The sequence below is a fragment of the Dendropsophus ebraccatus genome, chromosome 13 (assembly GCF_027789765.1).
Source record: "Dendropsophus ebraccatus isolate aDenEbr1 chromosome 13, aDenEbr1.pat, whole genome shotgun sequence".
NCBI classification, from domain to species: Eukaryota; Metazoa; Chordata; class Amphibia; order Anura; family Hylidae; genus Dendropsophus; species Dendropsophus ebraccatus.
Window position 1 is genome coordinate 35767878 of NC_091466.1, and position 22567 is coordinate 35790444.

At 44.2% G+C, this 22567-nt stretch overlaps 1 protein-coding gene across 1 annotated transcript in view; it reads left to right on the plus strand.

Moving 5' to 3' along the window:
* Positions 1-21485, plus strand: part of DCAF5 (DDB1 and CUL4 associated factor 5) — a 47823-nt gene extending 26338 nt beyond the window's left edge. Inside the window, exons 6-9 of the mRNA XM_069949146.1 lie at positions 4380-4593; positions 14653-14719; positions 17674-17801; positions 19346-21485. Of these exons, the coding sequence (XP_069805247.1) occupies positions 4380-4593; positions 14653-14719; positions 17674-17801; positions 19346-21019 (2083 nt within the window). The 3' untranslated portion in view covers positions 21020-21485. The remainder of the gene's footprint in view (positions 1-4379; positions 4594-14652; positions 14720-17673; positions 17802-19345) is intronic.
* Positions 21486-22567: the final 1082 nt, after the last annotated feature.

Below are 22567 nucleotides of genomic sequence, written 5' to 3' on the forward strand. Positions count from 1 at the left end.
AATATAGAACAGTCTGGCAAGTGTAAGCTTAGTATAGGGATAGGGCAACCTAGGATAAAAATCACAAAAAAATTAAGTGCAAAACAGCAATATAAACAATATCACCAAGGCAAACAGCCAGCCCAGAGTAGAGGCCTCCGATGCTCCACGTGTTCCGTCACACAAGCGACTTCATCAGGGGTTTTGTAGCTGTCTCAGCTGATGGCTGGAGGTCCAGTCTGACTCCTTACTATCAAATGGGAGTTCACCCTTACAAAATTTTAAAGAACCCTTCATCTGCTGAGCTAACACATCATACCAGTGATCCATCATATGGTTCCCCAGCTGTGGCAAACCTACACACCTTGACAGCCAAAGCCTGTCAGGGCATGCTGGGACTTGTAGTTTTGCACTAGCTGGATAGCCACCTCTTGAATTAGACAAGTGCATAAAGCCGTCTTGGTGGTAATGTACAGGTTTTTTTTTTAATTCTTCCATCATGTCCAGCAGACGTTGTGCTGGTTTTCTGATTAATGAGCAAAACAAATTTGGAGGCTCTACCATATCTTGCTATATATTGTCTTGGGTATTGTAGATTTGGGGTCGTCTATCTGGGGCTCTCTGACGTGGCCATTTGGCCGCGTGGGGGATATCCTAGGGATGTATCCAATGCGCATTGGATCTGGTTAAACTTCATTCGTTTATGGTTGTGCTGTTTATTAGTATTAGATATGAGGTGGACATTATGTGAATATATGGACTGCAATACACAGTAAATTCACTTTGGTATAATTTAAGACACTTTAGGTTTCATTTTTACAGAGCATACTGCTGCCTAATTATGTATCAGCATACAATTTCAATTTGGCTACAGTATGTTATTTAGTAACTAATTATATCACGGTCTTACATATAATGAGAATTTGGCACCTACACATGTACTTATAAATATAGATACTGTTATCCGAAAAAGTACAAATAACAAATAAATATTAATAAAAAATAATAAAAAAACATAAAATAAAAAATAACAAAATAAAATAAAAAATAATAAAAAATAAAAATAACAAACAATAATAAAAAAATAAATTAATAACTTAATAAAAAACAAATATATAACCATCAAATAATAAACAATATATAATGAATGAAGGAATATTAATATAACATGATAGAATAATCTTTTGAATTAAATTAACACACCGAGACATGTAGCATGATCATGTTGAATAACAATAATTATTTCATCTGATGTGGTATTGGTATTTACTTTACTTATTTAATTATTGATACATTTTAGTGTGGTTTTGTTTTTTATTATATCTATCTGACTCATTTTAGTGTGGTATTATATCCATCTGACTTATTATAGTGTGGTATTGTTATCTTTTATATCCATCTGAACAGTGTTGCGTACCATCAGGATACATTCCTTTGTATTATACCGATGCCGGTAAATACCGGTATCGGTATTTATTTTACTTACTTAAATCATTGATACATTTTAGTGTGGTTTTGTTTTCTATTATATCTATCTGACTCATTTTAGTGTGGTATTGTATCCATCTGACTTATTATAGTGTGGTATTGTTATCTTTTATATCCATCTGAACAGTGTGGCGTACCATCAGGATACATTCTTTTGTATTAGCAATATAATATGACCGAATATATTCAGTCTTGTCCTTGTTATGATACATAGATTTATACATCCTTTTGGTTTAGAGCCTATACCTTCATGTCCTATAGCTTGAGTTCCTCTATATACTTTATCTTCAGTTATTATCATTCAAATTTGTCAACTTTGCTCTACTATTCTAAGTTCTCGCGCATGCGCCAGTACCATGACGTGTCGGACGCGTGACCTGACAGATCACGTGACGACACTGAAACTTTTGGGTTATGCGCGGAAGAGACTTATCTAGTCCTGTTCTCGCTACAACACATATACTCACATATCCTTATGTTTTGAAACCTATACTTTTTTGTTCTACAGCCTGAGTTTTCTTCATGTACTCTATCTTGAATTAGTATCTTTTAAATTTGCCAACCTCGCTTCATGATTCTAAGTTCTCGCGCATGCGCCAGTATTATGACGTGTCAAACGCGTGACCGAAATGATCACGTGATGACACTGAAACTAACTGGTCATGCGCAGAGGAGACTTACACACGCCACCGGCGGCCAGGTTGATGACGGGGTGCACCTTGTATGATCCACCAGGTAAATCATGGGGCCGTTATACCACAGCTATTTTTAATTATGTATTTATGTATTAATTTGTGATAGTATTTATGGGAACACCGGAACAAGATACGCGTCGATACGCGTGGAGCCTTTCTTCCAGGGGTGATTATTCCATGACCGTTGGAGCTTCCCTAGGCGTTATTGTGGCCCCTGTTTGTGGGTGACAGGGACTTTGTTTTCATTTGTTACTTTACAGGTATCACATGGTATTAGTAGTCACTTTGTATTCAATATATACCCAAGGTTATTATTTGCAGTAACCATTGTAACATTATACTATACAAATCATTTGATTTAATACATATACATGTTCCTTGTTTTCTGTTGTTCGCCTTGATGTTTGGTAGCTCTGGTCATAGTTGCATTATCATGTGCATATAGCCCCCTGTAGGGTATAGACCCACTGTTGATTGTGCATGTGGGTCAACCTTGAGTATTGTTATGTTCCTTAAGGGAACCTTTTAGATGTTTTTAATTATGTGTTTGGTGTTCAATAATTTGCTTAATAAAATTGAGATTTTTTGATACTTTACATTTGTGGTGTGCACTTGTATGGTGTGTCCAGCCTTTTTTCTTTTTTGGTTTTCTGATTAATACCCCCACCCCCTCCAGCTAGTTGTGGGTGCTCCTAAATAGTAAGGGTTCGTTCACATCAGCGTTTGACCAACCGGCACCATTCCGTCTACCTTTTCCGTTTTGGAGTAAGCAAAACGGAAACTGGCGGATCCATTAAAATCCCCATAGACTCCCATGATATTTTACTGTGCTCCGTTTGCCCTAATTGTGCTCCATTTGCATGCAATCCGTTCAAGATCCATTTTTTTTGAACATAGGAAAAAATAGTGTTTGCAGTAATTTCCGTTTTTTTTTTACTTCCGTTTTTTTTAACATTGTAGTCAATGAGGACGGATCTAAAACGGAAGGTATTTCCGTTCACATCCGTTTGTTTTCATCCGTTTATGCACTGAGCATGCGCAGAAGCAGCAAGAAACCAAAGAAGAAAAATAAACTGATAGAAAAACGGATGCTGACTGATGTACAAAAGTCAGTTTTTTTAAGCCAAAATACAAACGGACCATTAAAAAAAATTAACATTTTGCAATCAGTTTGCATCAGTCTGCTCATCAGTTTATGCTCATCCGTTTAATTAATATGGACGGATCCGTTGGTAAAAAAGAAAAACCCTGATGTGAACGTAGCCTAAGATACAAGTGACTACTTGCAATAAGTAAAGATTCACTTGTGATGAACCAAGCACAGCCTTGAGTCATTAAATTTTTTAGATCAAGAACATCATGTTGTGTGGAAAGGAGTTTCCGGTGAGACTTTTGCAGCCTTTAGGCAGAGGAGGAGAATGATTATACACGGTGAGGTTAGGAACTGGAATACAAAGATAGGGCAAGGGCATATTAATGAAGAGACTGCATTGTAAGGTCGGGATATGGGCATTACTAATAAGACACATCACAACATGACATATGGTAGGTCGGGCACACCTTCTCACATTTACACCTACCTCACTGTCCATGACGTACAGGTAGCATATTAGCATTCATCTGAGATTCTCTTAGCTCTGAAAACACATTTACATGGAAGATTTGTATTCTTGCTTTAGTATAGTGTTGTAGCAATAGAGACATATGGTATTTGGCCATGATTTCCAGCACAGAGACGTATTTATGTAACATCCGAAGCAATATGGTGCCCTCCTTCAGTAAGCCCATTCATAAGTCAGCCGTACCCAATAAATTCAGCAGGATCAACTGACAGTCTCTTATGTATAGGGGTCTTCCAAATACTGATATGGCATGTTGATCTGTTTTGCTGGGCAAGCTACTGCCATATAACATGATGTGATGGCCATCTGTAAATGTGTGCATAGGTTGTCCCCTTATTTGGAAAACATTTAGGATTTGTAATTTTTTATTAGTACAGTGTACACTGGGGTCGCCTGTCATCTGTCTCAGACCCCTGAGCAGCTAGTTCTAGTGGCCACCACATGTGTTGTTGCCCCGATTTTCCCAAAACAGATGATATAGAAGATTATTTAAGAAATTGTTTCCCTTTTTTTTTTTTATTTACTGGTGTGTATGTATAGCGGCCTATGTTAATAACTTCCTTTTCTTTAAAATGTTATTCTTTTCTTACTTTAGATCTCTTCTACGCTATGGTGGAAACCTTTCCCTGCAAAGTGCTATGAGCGTGAGGTTTAACAGCAATGGGACTCAGCTGCTAGCTCTGCGCCGACGACTGCCTCCTGTTCTGTATGATATCCACTCTCGTCTGCCCATATTCCAGTTTGACAATCAGGGTTACTTTAACTCATGTACCATGAAGAGTTGCTGTTTTGCTGGAGACCGAGATCAGGTGAGGAAGCAGCCATCCACCATTGTTGCAGTGGATTAAAAATTGTTGCATATTTTGAAAGGGTGCAAACACATTAGAAAGGCAAATGTTTAGAATGGTCCATAGGTCTATCACCATACCCCATTTCAGTCTGTGGGACGCTGGATTTAATGGATCAATCTTGTTACTCTCAGTGTTCTCATACAGCATAAGGCCATGTTCACATGGCATAAGAGACCGGCCGTTCCGTGACCCGGCCAGGTCACGGAGCGGCTGGTCTCTGAAAAGATCATCCCGGCCAGTACTGCAGTACCGGCCGGATGATCTTTAGCCCCGCAGAGTTCTGATGCGAGCGCATCTGTGCGCGCCCGCATCAGAACTCTCCACAGCACACTATGAAGCTTGCGGCCGAAGCTGCTCGCTTCATGGTGTGCACTGACCAGTTTTTTTATGGCTGCAATTCACTGAATAGCGGCCGCAGAAAACTGACATATACGCTCCGGCCGGGATCCCATAGAAGGCTGGGCAACGTATCTATTCGTAAAAAGTACGGACGTTGTTGCCAATTGCAACAACGACCGTACTTTTACGAAAACATACGTTGTGTGAACATAGCCTAACTCTGTATTGTCGGGCTCATAATGTCAGTCTATGAAGCCCGACTCTCTTAAACAGAGCTGGGAGAGAACGCCCTGCAGTGTGGACCTCTCTCTGCTCGTTCTCCCAATTGGGACAGGTCTGAACACGCAGACCTGGACCGATCACAACTTTTGATATGTCTCTATGACATGTCAAATGTTTTGAACAACTACAGCAACACTTTAGGGTATGAACCACATCTTCCTAAACTCATGTAGCAATCAGACTGGATAATGTTCAACAGTGGTTTTACTTATGTACATCACCTCTTTGAGTTTTCTTACATTGTTAAGAATGAAAAATGGGAAAAAACAAATCAGGAAGTAGAGATGCAACGGTTATTAAGGAGAAGACAACAAAGTTCATTAGATGTGCAAGGGCTAAAAAGTAGAATACAGCAATGTTCAGTAGATATACAAGGTTACAAAGTCAAACACCAGAGTTTTTTGATGCCATGATATTAACAACTGGAATGGGTATAATGCCACACAGTCCAACACTACAGTAATCCATATTCAGAAACATATCTGAGAATACACACTTCTACATGCAAAAGTATAATATCTAGATTTACAAAAGTTCATGTTTTGTTGCAGAATAATCAAAGAAGTTTTTCTCAAAATAACCATTTCCTGTAGAGACTATTCCACAGTATCACAGCTCTTACAGTATATAAATATTCTCATGTCTTTTCACCAAGGAAAGCTATAAAGTTAGGGGTAACCCCATTTTACAATACTGGTCCCTTTTTAGGAGTGTCTTTGAATGCATTGGGCACACATACTGTTAAGTGGTCTCTCTACAATCCTCTGCCAACAGTTTTTGGGTTTACAGAGAATGTTTACGTAGATTTATTATTACTGATTAGACCCGGATACTGGAACATGCTCTTTATTTATAATCTTTCTGTTTTGACTGTGTGTGTATATATATATATATATAATATATATATATATTATAATGTATATTTTGTAAATGTGTACTACATTATTATGGGGGTTGCCTAAGCTATTCAGCATATAGTGACATGCATTATGGCAAACCTATGGAGATAGACACAAAGAACAGGAAGTCTCTGGAAACTACAAGATTTTAGAATTATTTTATGATATACTGTAGATAATAAAAAGACAAATTAGAAAAAAAACACCCAAAATTCCCTTTAATGGTGCGTTCACACCTACAGGATCTGCAGCTGATTTTCTGCAGCAGATTTCATTTAAATAACTGAACACAGCATCAAATCTGCTGCAGATCCTGTAGGTGTGAACGCACCCTTAGGGTGCGTTCACACCTACAGGATCTGCAGCAGATCTGCAGCAGATTTGATGCTGTGTTCAGTTATTTAAATGAAATCTGCTGCAGAAAATCAGCTGCAGATCCTGTAGGTGTGAACACACCATTAAGGAGAAGTCCGGCAAAATTTTTTATTAAAGTATTGTATTGCCCCCCAAAAGTTTTACAAATCACCAATATACACTTATTACAGGAAATGCTTATAAAGTGCTTTTTTCCCTGCACTTACTACTGCATCAAGGCTTCACTTCCTGCATAACATGGTGATGTCACGACCCGACTCCCAGAGCTGTGCGGGCTGTGGCTGCTGGGGAGGATGATGGCAGGGGGACACTGAGGGAAACAGGGCATCCCCCTCACCCCTCTGCCATCATCCTCTCCAGCAGCCACAGCCGGCACAGCTCTGGGAGTCGGGTCAGAATGAGCCTGGGATGCAGTTCTAGGCATAACCATGGACAAAAGTGGTGGTAGGGCTGGGCGATTAATCGAATTAATTCGATTAATCGTCCAGAACGTTGAAATCGATTTGATTTTTTGTGAAAATCGTAAATTCGATTTTCACAAAAAATAATTTCGGGCTGCGGTGGCGGAGAGGAGCTGAGAGGAAGGTGGGTTGCGGTGCGGGCCGGCGGGAGAGCCGTAGAGGGGCGGTGTGGGTGAGTGGGGAGAAGATGCTGGGTGGCCAGGCTGGAGAGGGGCGGTGCTGGCGGCCTCCAGCCACTGACAACGCCGCCGCTGACCTGCCCCCGCCCCCTCCACTGAGCGTCCCGCTCTCCTCCCGGCCAGACGTGGAGGTCCTGGGTCTGTGGAGGAGGAGGCCGCAGGGGGATGGGGGGGGCTCAGTGCAGATCCCCATTCCCGCTGTATAGCTCCGTGACCCGCAGCGCCGCGATCACCACCTACTGTAGTCCCTGCGGCCTCCTCCTCCACAGACCCGGGACCTCCATGTCTGGCCGGGAGGAGAGCATGTGTGCGGAGGTGAGAGGAGGAGGAGAAGGAGATGTATGTGCCCTCCTGCTCCAATCACCCCCAGCTGCACCAGTCACCCCCCAGTCCCCTCAGTGTCCCCCCCCCATCCCCTCAGTGTCCCCTCAGTGTCCCCCCCCATCCCCTCAGTGTCCCCCCCCAGTCCCCTCAGTGTCCCCCCCAGTCCCCTCAGTGTCCCCCCATCCCCTCAGTGTCCCCCCATCCCCTCAGTGTCCCCCCAGTCCCCTTCAGTGTCCCCCCAGTCCCCTTCAGTGTCCCCTCAGTGTCCCCCCCATCCCCTCAGTGTCCCCCCATCCCCTCAGTGTCCCCCTCAGTGTTCCCCCAGTCCCCTTCAGTGTCCCCTCAGTGTCCCCCATCCCCTCAGTGTCCCCCCAGTCCCCTTCAGTGCCCCCCAGTCCCCTTCAGTGTCCCCCCCCAGTCCCCCAATCCCCTCAGTGTCCCCCCCAATCCCCTCAGTGTCCCCCCCAGTCCCCTTCAGTGTCCCCCCCAGTCCCCTTCAGTGTCCCCCCCAGTCCCCTTCAGTGTCCCCCCCAGTCCCCTTCAGTGTCCCCCCCAGTCCCCTTCAGTGTCCCCCCCAGTCCCCTTCAGTGTCCCCCCCAGTCCCCTTCAGTGTCCCCCCCCAGTCCCCTTCAGTGTCCCCCCCAGTCCCCTTCAGTGTCCCCCCCAGTCCCCTTCAGTGTCCCCCCCCAGTCCCCTTCAGTGTCCCCCCCCAGTCCCCTTCAGTGTCCCCCCCAGTCCCCTTCAGTGTCCCCCCCCAGTCCCCTTCAGTGTCCCCCCCCAGTCCCCTTCAGTGTCCCCCCAGTCCCCTTCAGTGTCCCCTCAGTGTCCCGCCCAGTCCCCTCAGTGTCCCCCCAGTCCCCTTCAGTGTCCCCCCCAATCCCCTCAGTGTCCCCCCCATCCCCTCAGTGTCCCCCCAGTCCCCTCAGTGTTCCCCCAGTCCCCTTCAGTGTCCCCCATCCCCTCAGTGTCCCCCCAGTCCCCTTCAGTGCCCCCCAGTCCCCTTCAGTGTCCCCCCAGTCCCCTTCAGTGTCCCCCCCAGTCCCCCAATCCCCTCAGTGTCTCCCCAATCCCCTCAGTGTCCCCCCCCAATCCCCTCAGTGTCCCCCCCAGTCCCCTTCAGTGTCCCCCCCAGTCCCCTTCAGTGTCCCCCCCAGTCCCCTTCAGTGTCCCCCCCAGTCCCCATCAGTGTCCCCCCCAGTCCCCATCAGTGTCCCCCCCAGTCCCCTTCAGTGTCCCCCCCAGTCCCCTTCAGTGTCCCCCCAGTCCCCTTCAGTGTCCCCCCAGTCCCCTTCAGTGTCCCCCAGTCCCCTTCAGTGTCCCCCCCCAGTCCCCTTCAGTGTCCCCCCCCCAGTCCCCTTCAGTGTCCCCCCCCAGTCCCCTTCAGTGTCCCCCCCCCAGTCCCCTTCAGTGTCCCCCCCCCAGTCCCCTTCAGTGTCCCCCCCCCAGTCCCCTTCAGTGTCCCCCCCCCAGTCCCCTTCAGTGTCCCCCCCCCAGTCCCCTTCAGTGTCCCCCCCAGTCCCCTTCAGTGTCCCCCCCAGTCCCCTTCAGTGTCCCCCCCCAGTCCCCTTCAGTGTCCCCCCCAGTCCCCTTCAGTGTCCCCCCCAGTCCCCTTCAGTGTCCCCCCCAGTCCCCTTCAGTGTCCCCCCCCGTCCCCTTCAGTGTCCCCCCCAGTCCCCTTCAGTGTCCCCCCCAGTCCCCTTCAGTGTCCCCCCCAGTCCCCTTCAGTGTCCCCCCCCCAGTCCCCTTCAGTGTCCCCCCCCAGTCCCCTTCAGTGTCCCCCCCCAGTCCCCTTCAGTGTCCCCCCCCCAGTCCCCTTCAGTGTCCCCCCCCAGTCCCCTTCAGTGTCCCCCCCCAGTCCCCTTCAGTGTCCCCCCCAGTCCCCTTCAGTGTCCCCTTCAGTGTCCCCCCCCAGTCCCCTTCAGTGTCCCCCCCCAGTCCCCTTCAGTGTCCCCCCCCCGTCGCCTTCAGTGTCCCCCCCCCCGTCGCCTTCAGTGTCCCCCCCCCGTCGCCTTCAGTGTCCCCCCCAGTCGCCTTCAGTGTCCCCCCCCCCAGTCGCCTTCAGTGTCCCCCCCCCAGTCGCCTTCAGTGTCCCCCCCCCCCCCAGTCGCCTTCAGTGTCACCCAGTGTCACCCCATTCCCCTTCAGTCTCCCCAGTCACCCCTCATCTATACCTGTACTACTACACCCCTTATCCACTAGACCTCCACTACTACACCCTACGTAGATGGAGGCACAAACATGATTTCCTATACTATATGGGGGCTCTGTTACACTGGAAAGCAATACAGTTGTTGTCTGAAATATCATTAAAATAGTATCTGATGCTGCAGAGAGAAAATGTTCTGTTTATTTAGCAAAAAAAGAAAAAAAATCGAGATTTAAATCGAGAATCGTCCAAATTTTTTTTAAATCGAGATTTTATTTTTTGCCCATATCGCCCAGCCCTAAGTGGTGGTGTTTTTTGGGTAAAGGGTGACCCTTTTTCTAACGCCTTACGGCCTCCTTTTACTTAGTGGAGCACAATACCATTGAGTATGTTCTGTGGTAAATCGAGGAGGTTTTGTAACCCGTGTAAGACATTCTCATAAACACTTGAGCGCATGTTTTTGTAGTTGTACATGCAGCATTTTTCATTAATCTGAGGCCCAGACTGGGTAACCACAAGTCTCATTCATGCATTGACATCACCTCCCACTCCTACCGTTCCCTCTGAATTTCTGTAGGAGCTGACAAGGAATGCCTCATCTACCTTTAGGCCAAATTCTACATAAACAGAGCCAGCTGACAGCTTTCCTGTAAACAGGCAGCAGACAGGAGCGATGGGTAAAGGATTCCTGATGGCCACAGCCGCAGTGAACGGCTCCGGCAGCACAATCCCATACTTAGCATACTTATAGATTATAGCTATGAGAACTTTGGCCTTAATCATAAATGTTTATTGCCTCTGGCAATCTGGGCAAGTGCAGTTCAGAGACTAGACTTATAAAAGGCGTCCCTGTCGTGTTCTCTTCCGCGTCACAGTCCAAGGAGATTACCCGTGTGTTTGTCACTACATAGTGGGCCCCAATGATTTAGACAGTAGTGCTCACCTTCGTGGTGTGACATAGCCCTGATACTTGTAAGACTTGCTTCCATGTAAGGCAGCTTCTGCTTACCGGTGCCTGCAGGCTACCCCACCCCCTATAATTGCTTCCAGTAAAAAAAAAAAAATGTGGTCCTCATGAAATGAAAGCACGACTCTGGTTTTCATGGCTTCTGTTCACATTCCTTCCAGACATCAGCACATGCCTTGAGCTGGTATCAGATAATCTGTCAGCACCCGCCTTCCCTGTGGGGTTAGTATGGCAGGAGGGAAAATAGTTCTCAGTCCTGGGGCATCTCTGCAGCTTTGTGTTCACATTGTGCTCAGCTGATGCCTTGCTCCATAGTAGAATCTCCACCATGGAAATCAGGCAGGGAGGGCCTATGTACAGGATGGGGTAGCTTTAAGACCTGTGGGAGTAGTGTTACAGACCTTTCATCAGGTATGGGGTTAAATAGTGAATTTAATCAGCCTCGTTTTGCAACAATCAATTCAGTATATAGTAGTGGCATATAAAACAGTTTGATGCTTTTTATGCCATCTAACATTTGGGACCATGCACATTGGATCAGTTGATCCCCAAAACAGCAGCTTTAGTATTTACCAGTAGTCTACACATTTTTAGAAGGTATTTCCGTCTTTATAGTCTGTTATAGTTTATAGTCTATAACTAGTAATATGTCTGCGCACTCAAGTCAGGGGGCGCCAGTTAAAACAAATAAAAAAAAAAGTAAAAGAATATCAACTGCACACCAATTGTCAAGTTGCAATCAACTTTTATGTATATGGTATCAAATATCAATATCAATTTTTAGGTTTATGTGTGCATGAATATTAAAGGGGTAGTGCGGCGGTAAACAATTATTCACAGAATAACACACATTACAAAGTTATACAACTTTGTAATGTATGGTATGTCTGTGAATGGCCCCCTTCCCCGTGTCCCACCACCCCCACCCGTGTACCCGGAAGTGTAGTGCGCTATACATACCTGTCACGTGCCGACTCGTCTCCGATCTTCAGTCAGCGATGTCGTCTTCGGACGAATCCCTCCGTCCGTCCTGAGTGCCAGCCGCCCTCTGCCGCGTCATCGGCTGCTCAGCCACGAAGTTGTATAACTTTGTAATGTGTGTTATTCTGTGAATAATTGTCTACCGCCGCACTACCCCTTTAAAAGGATACAGTGTATAGGAACTGGATCTATGTGGGTGATGACGGAATGTGGCACGGGATATAGGAACTTGATCTATGTATGCGACACTGTGTACAGTCATGGCCAAAAGTTTTGAGAATGATACAAATATTAATTTTTACACAGTCTACTGCTTCAGTTTTTAAAATGGCAATTTGCATATACTCCAGAATGTTATAAAGAGTGATCAGCTTAACAGCAATTACTTGCAAAGTCAATATTTGCCTAGAGAATGACACCGATGGACAATTTAAAAGGAGGCTTGTGCTTGGCATCATTGTTTTTCTTCTGTTAACCATGGTTACCTCTAAAGAAACACATGCAGTCATCATTGCACTGCACAAAAATGGCCTAACAGGGAAGAGTATCGCAGCTAGAAAGATTGCACCTCAGTCAACAATCTATCGCATCATCAAGAACTTCAAGGAGAGAGGTTCCATTGTTACCAAAAAGCTCCAGGGCGCCCAAGAAAGACCAGCAAGTGCCAGGACCGTCTCTTAAAAGTGTTTCAGCTGAGGGATGGGGCTACCAGCAGTGCAGAGCTTGCTCAGGAATGGCAGCAGGCAGGTGTGAGTGCATCTGCACACACTGTGAGGTGGAGACTCTTGGAGCAAGGCCTGGTCTCAAGGAGGGCAGCAAAAAAGCCACTTCTCTCCAGAAAAAACATCAGGGACAGACTGACATTCTGCAAAAGATACAGGGAGTGGACTGCTGAGGACTGGGGTAAAGTCATTTTCTGATGAATCCCCTTTCCGATTGTTTAGGACATCTGGAAAACAGCTTATTCGGAGAAGACTAGGTGAGTGCTACCACCAGTCTTGTCTCATGCCAACTGTAAAGCATCCTGAAACCATTCATGTGTGGGGTTGCTTCTCAGCCAAGGGAATCGGTTGGTACCAGAGCAACTTCTTGCAACTGTCCAAGAGCAGTTTGACCATCTACACTGCCTTTTCCAGCATGATGGAGCACCTTGCCATAAAGCAAAGGTGATAACTAAATGGCTCAGGGAACAAAACATAAAGATTTTGGATCCATGACCTGGAAACTCCACATATCTTAATCCCATTGAGAACTTGTGGTGAATCATCAAGAGACGGGTGGACAAACAAAAACCAACAAATTCTGACAAAATGCAAGCATTGATTGTGCAAGAATGGACGGCTATCAGTCAGGATTTGGTCCAGAAGTTTATTGAGAGCATGCCAGGGAGAATTGCAGAGGTCCTGAAGAAGAAGGGTCAACACTGCAAATATTGACTTGCTGCATTAACTCATTCTAACTCTCAATATAAGCTTTTGTTACTCATAATATGATTGCGATTAAATTTCTTTATGTGATAAAAACATCTGACAAACACACATAAAATCCAGAGGGCAGCAGAACATGTGAAATTATAATATTTGTGTCATTCTCAAAACTTTTGGCCATGACTGTATAGGAACTGGATCTATGTAGGTGATGGTGGAATGCGGCACCGTGTATAGGAAATGGATCTATGAGGGTGATGGCGGAATGCGGCACCGTGTATAGGAAATGGATCTATGTGGGCCCACGGCTGCTTGGGCCCCGATCACTCAGTGACAGATGCTTGATCGCTGTAGATCATGGCGTCAAAGGGGTTAATGAGAGTTGGCTGCGGGATCGCAGCTGACTCTCATTACCTGCAGTCCCAGACGCAGATGTGAGCGGCATCGCTATCCCTGCAGCGATCCCGTTCACATCAGAAAGCCCCAGTCAGTGTAGGAACGTATATATACAGATTACTGACGCAAAGGGGTTAATATTCAAGCACAAAGTATACCCTGTTGATAAAGGTCTTGAGTCACTGAAATTTTTTTTTTTAATTGCACAAATAAAACACAAAAAATTATGACAACTTAACAATTGGTGTGCAGTTTATATTCTTGTACTTTTGATCCTCCCTGTATATGGGGCTCTCCTGAACAACAACCGATGGATAATGTCAGTGGTGAGAGAGCGTGAGGGGCCCCTTTGTTCCAGGAGAGAGAAGCCGCAGCAAGAGCTTTCTCGCTGCCGATTACCCTTCCCCATGCATTCCTGCCAAATGTTGTCGTGTCTGGGGAGGACGGACGTGAGAGATAACTGATGCCTGAGTGATCATTCGGCTGTCATTTATTGAAAGTGTATGGGGACCTTGAGTCTCAGAATTCCATACTTAGTATCCTCCTACTTGTGATGTCACTTCCTCTTGTTGGATTTAAATATGGCTACTTCTCATTCTATTAACCAAGCATCTGATGAAGAGACCAGTCCGGTCTAGAAACGCGCAATGCTGAGCCTTTTATACATGGCTTTATTATTTTAATAAAGTAGTTTTATACTTCATCTGTTGGGAGTAGCTGTGCCTGTTATACCTGCTGGAATTTGGAGAGGAGGTCTGCATCTTCTGTGACAGCAGACATGGTGGGGAATTTTTTGGCAGCAAAGCGCCGCCCCCCCCCCCCCCCCCCCCCAACTACATTAGACCCCTTATGATTCTGTGTAAAGCCTGTAGCATTCACTGACAGAAATCTGTCTATAGGAGCTTATATTTTGTTTGTTATATTAAGTTATCTAATTCTAACAAGTGTGTTCTCCTTGGATTTGCTTGGATGGTGAGTAAATCCACTGAGGAAACGGATTGTGTAGATGATGTAAATGGAATTATTTATCACTAGCCCTGCTGTCTACAAATGGGACTAAACAGCAGTTGAAGAGCATGTATTATATAGAACAGATGTAAGCTTGTATGTGAGTCTACACAATGCTCCTGCATTTTACTGTGTTGGTATTATATAGCACAGATCTATCTACTGTATATCCAAGAGTTCAGATCAGTTGTCTTGAGGTATTGACACTGTATGTGTTTTAATTGTTCTTTTAGTACATCCTCTCCGGTTCAGATGATTTCAACCTGTACATGTGGAAGATCCCATCCAGCCCAGAAGCAGGTATGTAAATGTCAGTCTGTGGGTACGGTCTTTTTATGCTGGCCATACACATTAGGTAACCCATATACAGACAGCTTAGCACTCACAAACCGCAGAGGGCCGCAGAAAAGAAACAGAGCACCCTTCATACCTTACACAATAGTACGTTATATGCATTTACAATTGTGTGTTCTTTAGCACCTACATTTTTTTTTCTGTGATATTTTACCCATAAGATTGGGATACATAGATCATATGACTCAATGATTCTTCTTTGAATTACAGTGGTAACTTGGTTTAAGAGCTCACAGCTTTTCAAAATTATGACTTGGTTTAAGAGCATTGCTTTGGTTTAAAAGCTCCTTGTACTGGGTGGGAGGGCGAGTGGAGGAGGGACGTTGTCCCCATAGCATGGTCTACAGCCCTGTACTCTGACCCAGGAAGTCTCCCCCACCTTCCACATCATAGCAGATCTACTTCAGGCTGGGGCTTACATCATGGGACAGGACTGTGGGGGTAATCTCTCCATAGCTGTAACCCCTCTCTCCCCGGACAGAGAGTGCTGCTATACTGTGCCCGCATCTGCCCTGCTTATTCCTTCATGCTCCCATCCTTCATGCTTGTGTTTCCCATCCTCTCCATTACTGTACAGTAACTTATAATATCACATATTCTGCTGTTTCTGAATGTTTGTTTCATTTATTCTACATGTTATTGAGAATAATAAATCATTATTTTTGGGGTGTGGAACCAATTGTCTGCATATCAGCGATTTCTCATGGGAAAATTTGCTTTGGTTTAACCCCTAGACAACCCAGGACGTACAGTTTTGCGATGGAAGTCTGTCACCAGACGACCCTGGGCATAACTGTATGCCAGGGTGTTTCTCCCGCTATTAAGCGCGCTCCAGAGCGGAGAGCACTTCATAGGAGGTGGGAGCCGGCTGCAGTGAGCAGCCAGCACCTCACCATTATTAACAGGCTGCAGCGATCGCGCTGCAGCATGTCATTAACTCCTTTAAATGCCGCAGGCAGGCTCAATGAGTAGATCGCCTATCACACTAATGTATGTAAAAGTCCCCCAAAGGGACTTAAAATGTGTAAAAACTTAAAATGTGTAAAAAAAATGTAAAGTTAAAATCACTAATACACTACCCCAAAGCCCCTCCCCCAATAAAAGTTTAAATCACCCCCTTTCCCTTTATATAAATAAAACACATAAAAATAAATAAACATATAATATACCGTAGCGTACATAATTGTCCGATCTATTAAAATATAACAAGTGTCATTGCGAGCGGCGTACACAAAGAGAGGGAAAAAAGTGCACGGATAACCGATTTGATGTTACATTATATATATAAAAAAATTAGTAAGTGATCAAAACGTCCAATCTTTACAAATATGGTATTAATAAAAACTAGAGATCATGGCGGAAAAAATGACACCCCATACAGCTCCGTAGGGGAAAAAATAAATCTGTTATAAGCGTCACAATAGGCCCATTTCATTAATTAATTGCAAAAAAAAAGTATTTCATTAAAAATATATATATAACAGAGAATCTGTGCAAACCTGTGTTCGGGCTGACCTATAGAATAATGGTATCTTGTCGCTTTTACCATATAGTACATTACGTAGACACAGGACACCCAAGTGAAATATAGAACAAAACACTATATATATTAACACAGTTTGGTTTTAATATAATAAAGGGGAGGTCCAGGCAGACCTCTTCCCACCCCCCTACAAGTGCCGGGGAAGGGGAGGATAAAAGAAATATGTTCTCGCAACCCCAGCTCCAGCGCTGGTGGCCGCATAGCGCCACTCCAGGCCCCAGGTCCCCAACGCTTCCTGGTCTGAGTGGGGACTTGGGGCGTGACATGTCTGGCCCGCTCAGCCAGTCAACGGCCGTAGTGGGGTCCTGCCTTGACCGCTGACTGGCTTGAGCGGACCTATCGGGCCCCTACTCAGACCAGGAAGCGGCCTGGGGCCTGGAGCAGCGGTATGCGGCCACCAGCGCTGGAGCTAGGGAGATGAGAGCAAGTTATTTCTTCTGAGCATCCGGGCTGCATAAACAATTGCGGTATTATTTGTGTGGTCATTAACATTCACTGTTATCGGCCGCACATCTCCTGTTTCCACAGAGTGATGTAAATTTTACAACCGCACAAAAGTTGTGATCCTTTTTTATCTCTATTTCTATTTAATTCTATGCTGTGGAATCTGTTGGCGCTATACAAATAAATATTATTATTATCAGCCGACAAACGGGCGGTTTCCCACTAGTTGGCTGATTTACAGGGGGTGATTATAGGTCAAATTATTTTTGCTACCATTGCTTGTTGGTATATATAAATCTCCATATGGGTGCGTTCACACGTGCAGCTCCCCAGCATATTTGATGCTGTTTTCAGTTATTCAGTTATTAAAATCTGCTGCGGATCTGCACCATCAAATTTGCTGCGGATCCTGTATGTGTGAATGCACCCTTAATCTGTATCCTTCTTTGATGTGTTAATATGTATTCTCACCATCTTGCAGAGGTCACATAAGTCATGGCTGACAGTGACAGAGTGTTTATTTGCTAAAAGAACATGCAGATTAACTTTCTTCCAGCGTCTTTTGCTCATTCTAGCAATGCTTTTTCACATGTGAACAGATTATGTTCCCATAAAATACAAGATACATTAGGACTGCAGTCACAAATCGGCTAATTTCTTCCTGAGTAAAGGAGATTATTACATCACTGTTGAGTTGTAAATGGCTTGGCATAAATCCAGAAACTACTGATTACTGTGTAACACGCTCAGGACATGACAAGTATTCTTCATGCACTGTAGATGACAGGGTGCACACATGTTGTAAGGAGACACTGGAGAATATTAGTCTTTCTTAATATAATTTGTATGTTTCATTATTTTTTATTGAATTGACATTGTCTTTTGTTGTTTTATACGCTCATTACTTTTGTAGGTGGACCAGGGAGAGTTGTAAATGGAGCTTTTATGGTACTGAAAGGCCATCGGTCAATTGTAAATCAAGTGCGATTCAACCCTGACACCTACATGATCTGTTCTTCGGGCGTTGAGAAGATCATAAAGGTAAGACTACAAATGTATGTAGATATGTAGAACATATTCTGTAAATCAATATAAGAAATTCACACAAATCATAACATATACCATTCTGTACAGTAGTTAATTTCTAAACACACAAGTCAGTAGTAGTAGGTAGTAGTATGTTATAGCAGAAATCTGAATATGCAAAAGAGGAGCCCGTGGAGCCTCATTGAAGAGTCTCAAAACACAGGACTAGCCAGATATCCCTCCGGGAAGGACCCAGCCAAGCCAACTAAAACCACCATATTAAGTAGATAAACCAAGGCTAGGTAACCATCCACATACAGCTGTTTCGGGGTGTTGCCCCTCAACAGTGTGGAGCAGGATTCTGGCTAGGTGGGAGCAATGTCTAGTAGAGCCATAAGAGAAACAGATCGCTGATCTCAGGGAGACCAGCCAAACGACAACACTGCTGGCTGCTAGTGAAAGCGCTCAATGCAGTGAAGTCCTAGGTGCATTGCCCCCTGGGAAACTTGAATATGCAAAAGAGGAGCTCACAGCCACTTTGAATTGGCATACAAGGTTAAAGGGGTTGTTCAGGGAAAGGAAACATTACTTTGCAGCACTGTAGATATACAACAATGGATGCACCAACATTTACACAAGGTGTGGATGCCCAAGTTTATAGGTAGAGAGAGAGAGAGAGAGAGAGAGATGGGAGGGAAGTCTTGATTTACCTTTTTAGGTACAGTTTGGATGATCATCAGCAGGTTCTCTCTTTACCCTGCACATAGGATTAAGCATTCCCCCCCCCCCCCCCCCATTTTCTTTAATTTGTCCTGATATAGCTATTAATAAAGAGAGATTTTATTTTAAGGCACCCTGGCCTCTTTAAAAAAAAAAAATTGCCTAGGCAACCTCTTAACTTCTTTTAGCTGTTTTTCTATCATTTTTATTTTTTTATTTTATTTTTTTATTGCTTTTTCCGTAGTGTCTAACATGGCTGCTGTCGGAATGCTAGTGTCCCTAAGGTACCTTTTACACAGAGAGATTTATGTGACAGATTTTTGAAACCAAAGCCAGGAATGGATTTGAAAAGAGGAGAAATCTGTCTTTACTTTATGACCTGTTCTCTGTTTATAGTCTGTTCCTGGCTTTGGCTTCAAAAATCTGTCAGATAAATCTCTCTGTGTAAAGGCACCCTTAGAGGCAGGTGAAGATTTAGTTCCACCCTTCTGTCAGTCATGAAACCAAGTACATTAGCTGCACCTGTGTCTCATTACTGCTCCCACAATGCACTGCAGGCTGGCAGAAGGAAATCAGCAGTGTTCTGAATTTAGCTTTGCACAATGGAAATGAAATTGTTATGCAGGCGAGAATCCACACAAAATAAATAACTGAGAGGATTTAGTAAGTTACCTAATAATTTATATTTGTAGAATATTGTAAGTAGTAATTACAATACAAATGGAACATTTGTTTTCTATTTAAAGGGGTTGTCCAGCAGGATAAAATTGAAAAAAAAAAATGCTACTTTTTTATGCATTATAACAGTTTTTATTAACACACATTTCTTATTATTATAGATATGGAGCCCTTACAAGCAACCAAACTGTTCTGGGGATCTTAATGGCGATATAGAGGATGACTCCCGCAGTTTATACACACATGAAGAATACATTGGACTTGTGCTCAATAGTGGAAGTGGATTGTCTCATGATTATGCCAACCAGTCAGTCCAGGAGGACCCACGAATGATGGCATTTTTTGACTCGCTTGTGAGACGTGAGATAGAGGGTTGGAGTTCAGACTCTGATAGTGACAGCACAATTCTGCAGCTCCATCCCGGAGTCAGTGAACGTTCTGCTTATAGTGACTCAGAGTCATCGGCATCTATACCTCCTTCTCCTGCACCGATTCCCGGAGAGTCTGATGAGGCCGTCCCTACCGAGGAATCACAGAGATCAAATGAATCTCCTTCTAGAAGATCCAGGACTACATCGCAAAAATTACGACTATTAGCACTTACAAAATACCAGGACAAATATCTAGCAGCCATCGCCAACAACTCAGACTCTGAGGACAATGCAGGTGAAACGGAAGCAGAGAGTAGCACATTTCCCCGCCCACGCTCCCCGAGTCCTGAGGAGGATCGTTCTAGCAGCAGCAGCAGTAGCAGCGATGAAGATGACACCCTCAATGACCGTAGGAGCTCAATGCGACAGCGCAATGCATTAAGGCAGAAACAAAAACTGCAGAAGGAGGAAAAGGCAAAACTAAACTCTGAAAGTACACCAGCAATAATCGGGGAGGATGTGTATGATTACCCCCAGATTACAGTGGATGAACTGTCCACATCTGCCGAATCTTCTCCAGACAGAAGAAGTCCTACCAGAATGGACCGCAAATCTTCCCTCTGTCCTAACATAGACTCTGTTGAAAGAAAGATTTACAAAGCTTACAAGTGGCTTCAGTATTCTTACATATCTTATTCTAAAGGTAAGGACAATGAATCTTCCACAATGGATGGAGACGTTGATGACGTAAGGCCAGGAACAAGCAGGAGGAGTAGTAATCTGTTGCCACCCACTGTAGAAGCTGATCATACTTCTGATAGTAAAGACTCCTTACTAGACCACCTTAACCTCCGTAAGAAGCATCAAAAGGAAAGACAGCTCTGTGTAGAAGAAACAGAAAATTCTTCACAAGACACGGGGTCTATAGAATATTCATCAGAGTCAAAAAAACTGAACGGAACATCTGTCCATAAAGAATTAACATCTTGCTCTGATGACTCTTGTGATCTCTGTGACAGTAGCACAGTGCAAACAAGCACCGAATCCCATCAATTCCAAGTAAACCAGCAATCCCCCTGTTCTGACACTAAAAGCACAGACAGCAGCATAAAGAGCCAGGAGGGAGAAATAAAAGATGAGGACGCAGAGATGACCTGTACCCATCAGAGCAATGGTCATTTCCACCTCAATTCTACAGACTCTAACAACAGTGGACAAACTTATGTGGAGCAGGTAACGGCTTGCTGCCATACACACTCCAGCATAGACAGCACTAACTCCATGCAAGTAGTGGCATCTCCGCACAGGTGCGTGTGTTTAACAGAAGTGGGCTCTACTAGGAGTACCAAAGAAAATGCCACATGTCATACAGACAGTGGAGGTTTACAGCCTCCAAGTGGGCTCAAAAGACATTGGCAAGAGGAATGTGAAAATTCTTCCTCAGAAAAGAAAATGAAACTTTAGGTTTGCATCTCCTTCTCTGGTCTAGGAGATTTCCTAAGTGTGTACAAAAAAAAAAAAAATATCTGGGGCTATGTCTATCCATTTTATGAGACGTAGTCACCGTTGAGTTTGCACTAAAAGCAGCAGTGTTTTCTTTCGCTATTTTTATAATTTCTTCTCTCCCTATGTGTTAAGGTTAGACGATGGATTCTGCTAACAGCGGGCAACAGCTTTGCTGGATGTACAAAAAAAAATTCTATAAGTGGTGTGGAAAGACACAACGCAGCCGCAAACATCTGAACTGTACCAGGTTTCTTTTCTGTATATTGCCAAAGCAAACAAACACTTGATCACTTGGATCAAACTATATCTGTGACAAGAAAACCTTAGGACTGACCCATGAATTAAATTCTTCTTTTCAGTCATTTATCGTTTGGTTGGTTTTGCTTTGGGTGATAACCTCCTTTAATAAAAATGTTTATTAGTTTTGCGTTGTTGGATGTCAATCCACTGACTGTGAATGATGAGAAACTAAACCGATGTTATGTGTGAGGGAGAAGAGTATAGGTTTATATACAGATAAGGAAATACCATTCATACAGTTTTCACTATGTGAGTAGACTCAACAAAAGTTGATTTTTTGTCTATTTATTTATTGTTTGTTTGTTGTTTTTTTGTTTTGTTGTTCTGTTTGTTTGAACCTACTTAAAGGTTGTCTGAGTAAATATTTTTATATGTAAAAGTGCTTAAGGTGGGGAAATTTGTACTTGCCTGCTACTGCTCCCCCACCAGAGTCATCCCCAGCTTTTCTGCTTGTAGGATAAAGAACATCCTACAGGCAGAAAAGCCCACTTAGCCTATTATCACTGGTGGTAGAAAAGAGGAGCGACGGCAGTTGGAACACTTTGGTGGAAAGTGTCTGTCCGGAGCTGTAATCTGCAGCCTCCATTATGATATCACCAGGGTGCGATCCAAGTAAGGCAAGGACCGAGGGGACTCAAGACTCAACGGCTGAGCTGTTTTACACCTAAAAGACGACACCCACATTGCTTACAAAGGTACATTTGCAGTGTGCAACAGCCACTGTGGTTGTTGCGAACGCCACCTGTGCAAACCTTAGCATATAAAAATATTTTTCTCTGACAAACCCTCTAGAATGGTTATCCAGGTTTAAAAGAAAAAAAAACATGAACATTGCACAGTGTGTACTATTCATGCCAAAAAAAACTTATTTAGTATTATTGACTACACTGCAGTGTAACACCAGAGCAGCTTACAAACTTTCAGGCGTGAGGCAGAAAATGTTAAAGGGAATCTGTAAGCACTCAGTCCCTACAGATTATTAATAAGGAAGAGGGAGGAGGAGGAGGTGGTGTGCCAGAGTGTGGCACAAATGCTGAGCCACAACTCCTCTTTGACTCTTCATTACAGTAGGAGACCTGAGACCTGTGCATAATCCACTCCACCAAAAAATTACCAAAATGTAACATGCTCACAAGGGGACTGCCAGCTAAGTCCCATGATGTTTTTTTTTTTTTATACTTGCGTGTGTATCCTTGCCCACCCCTC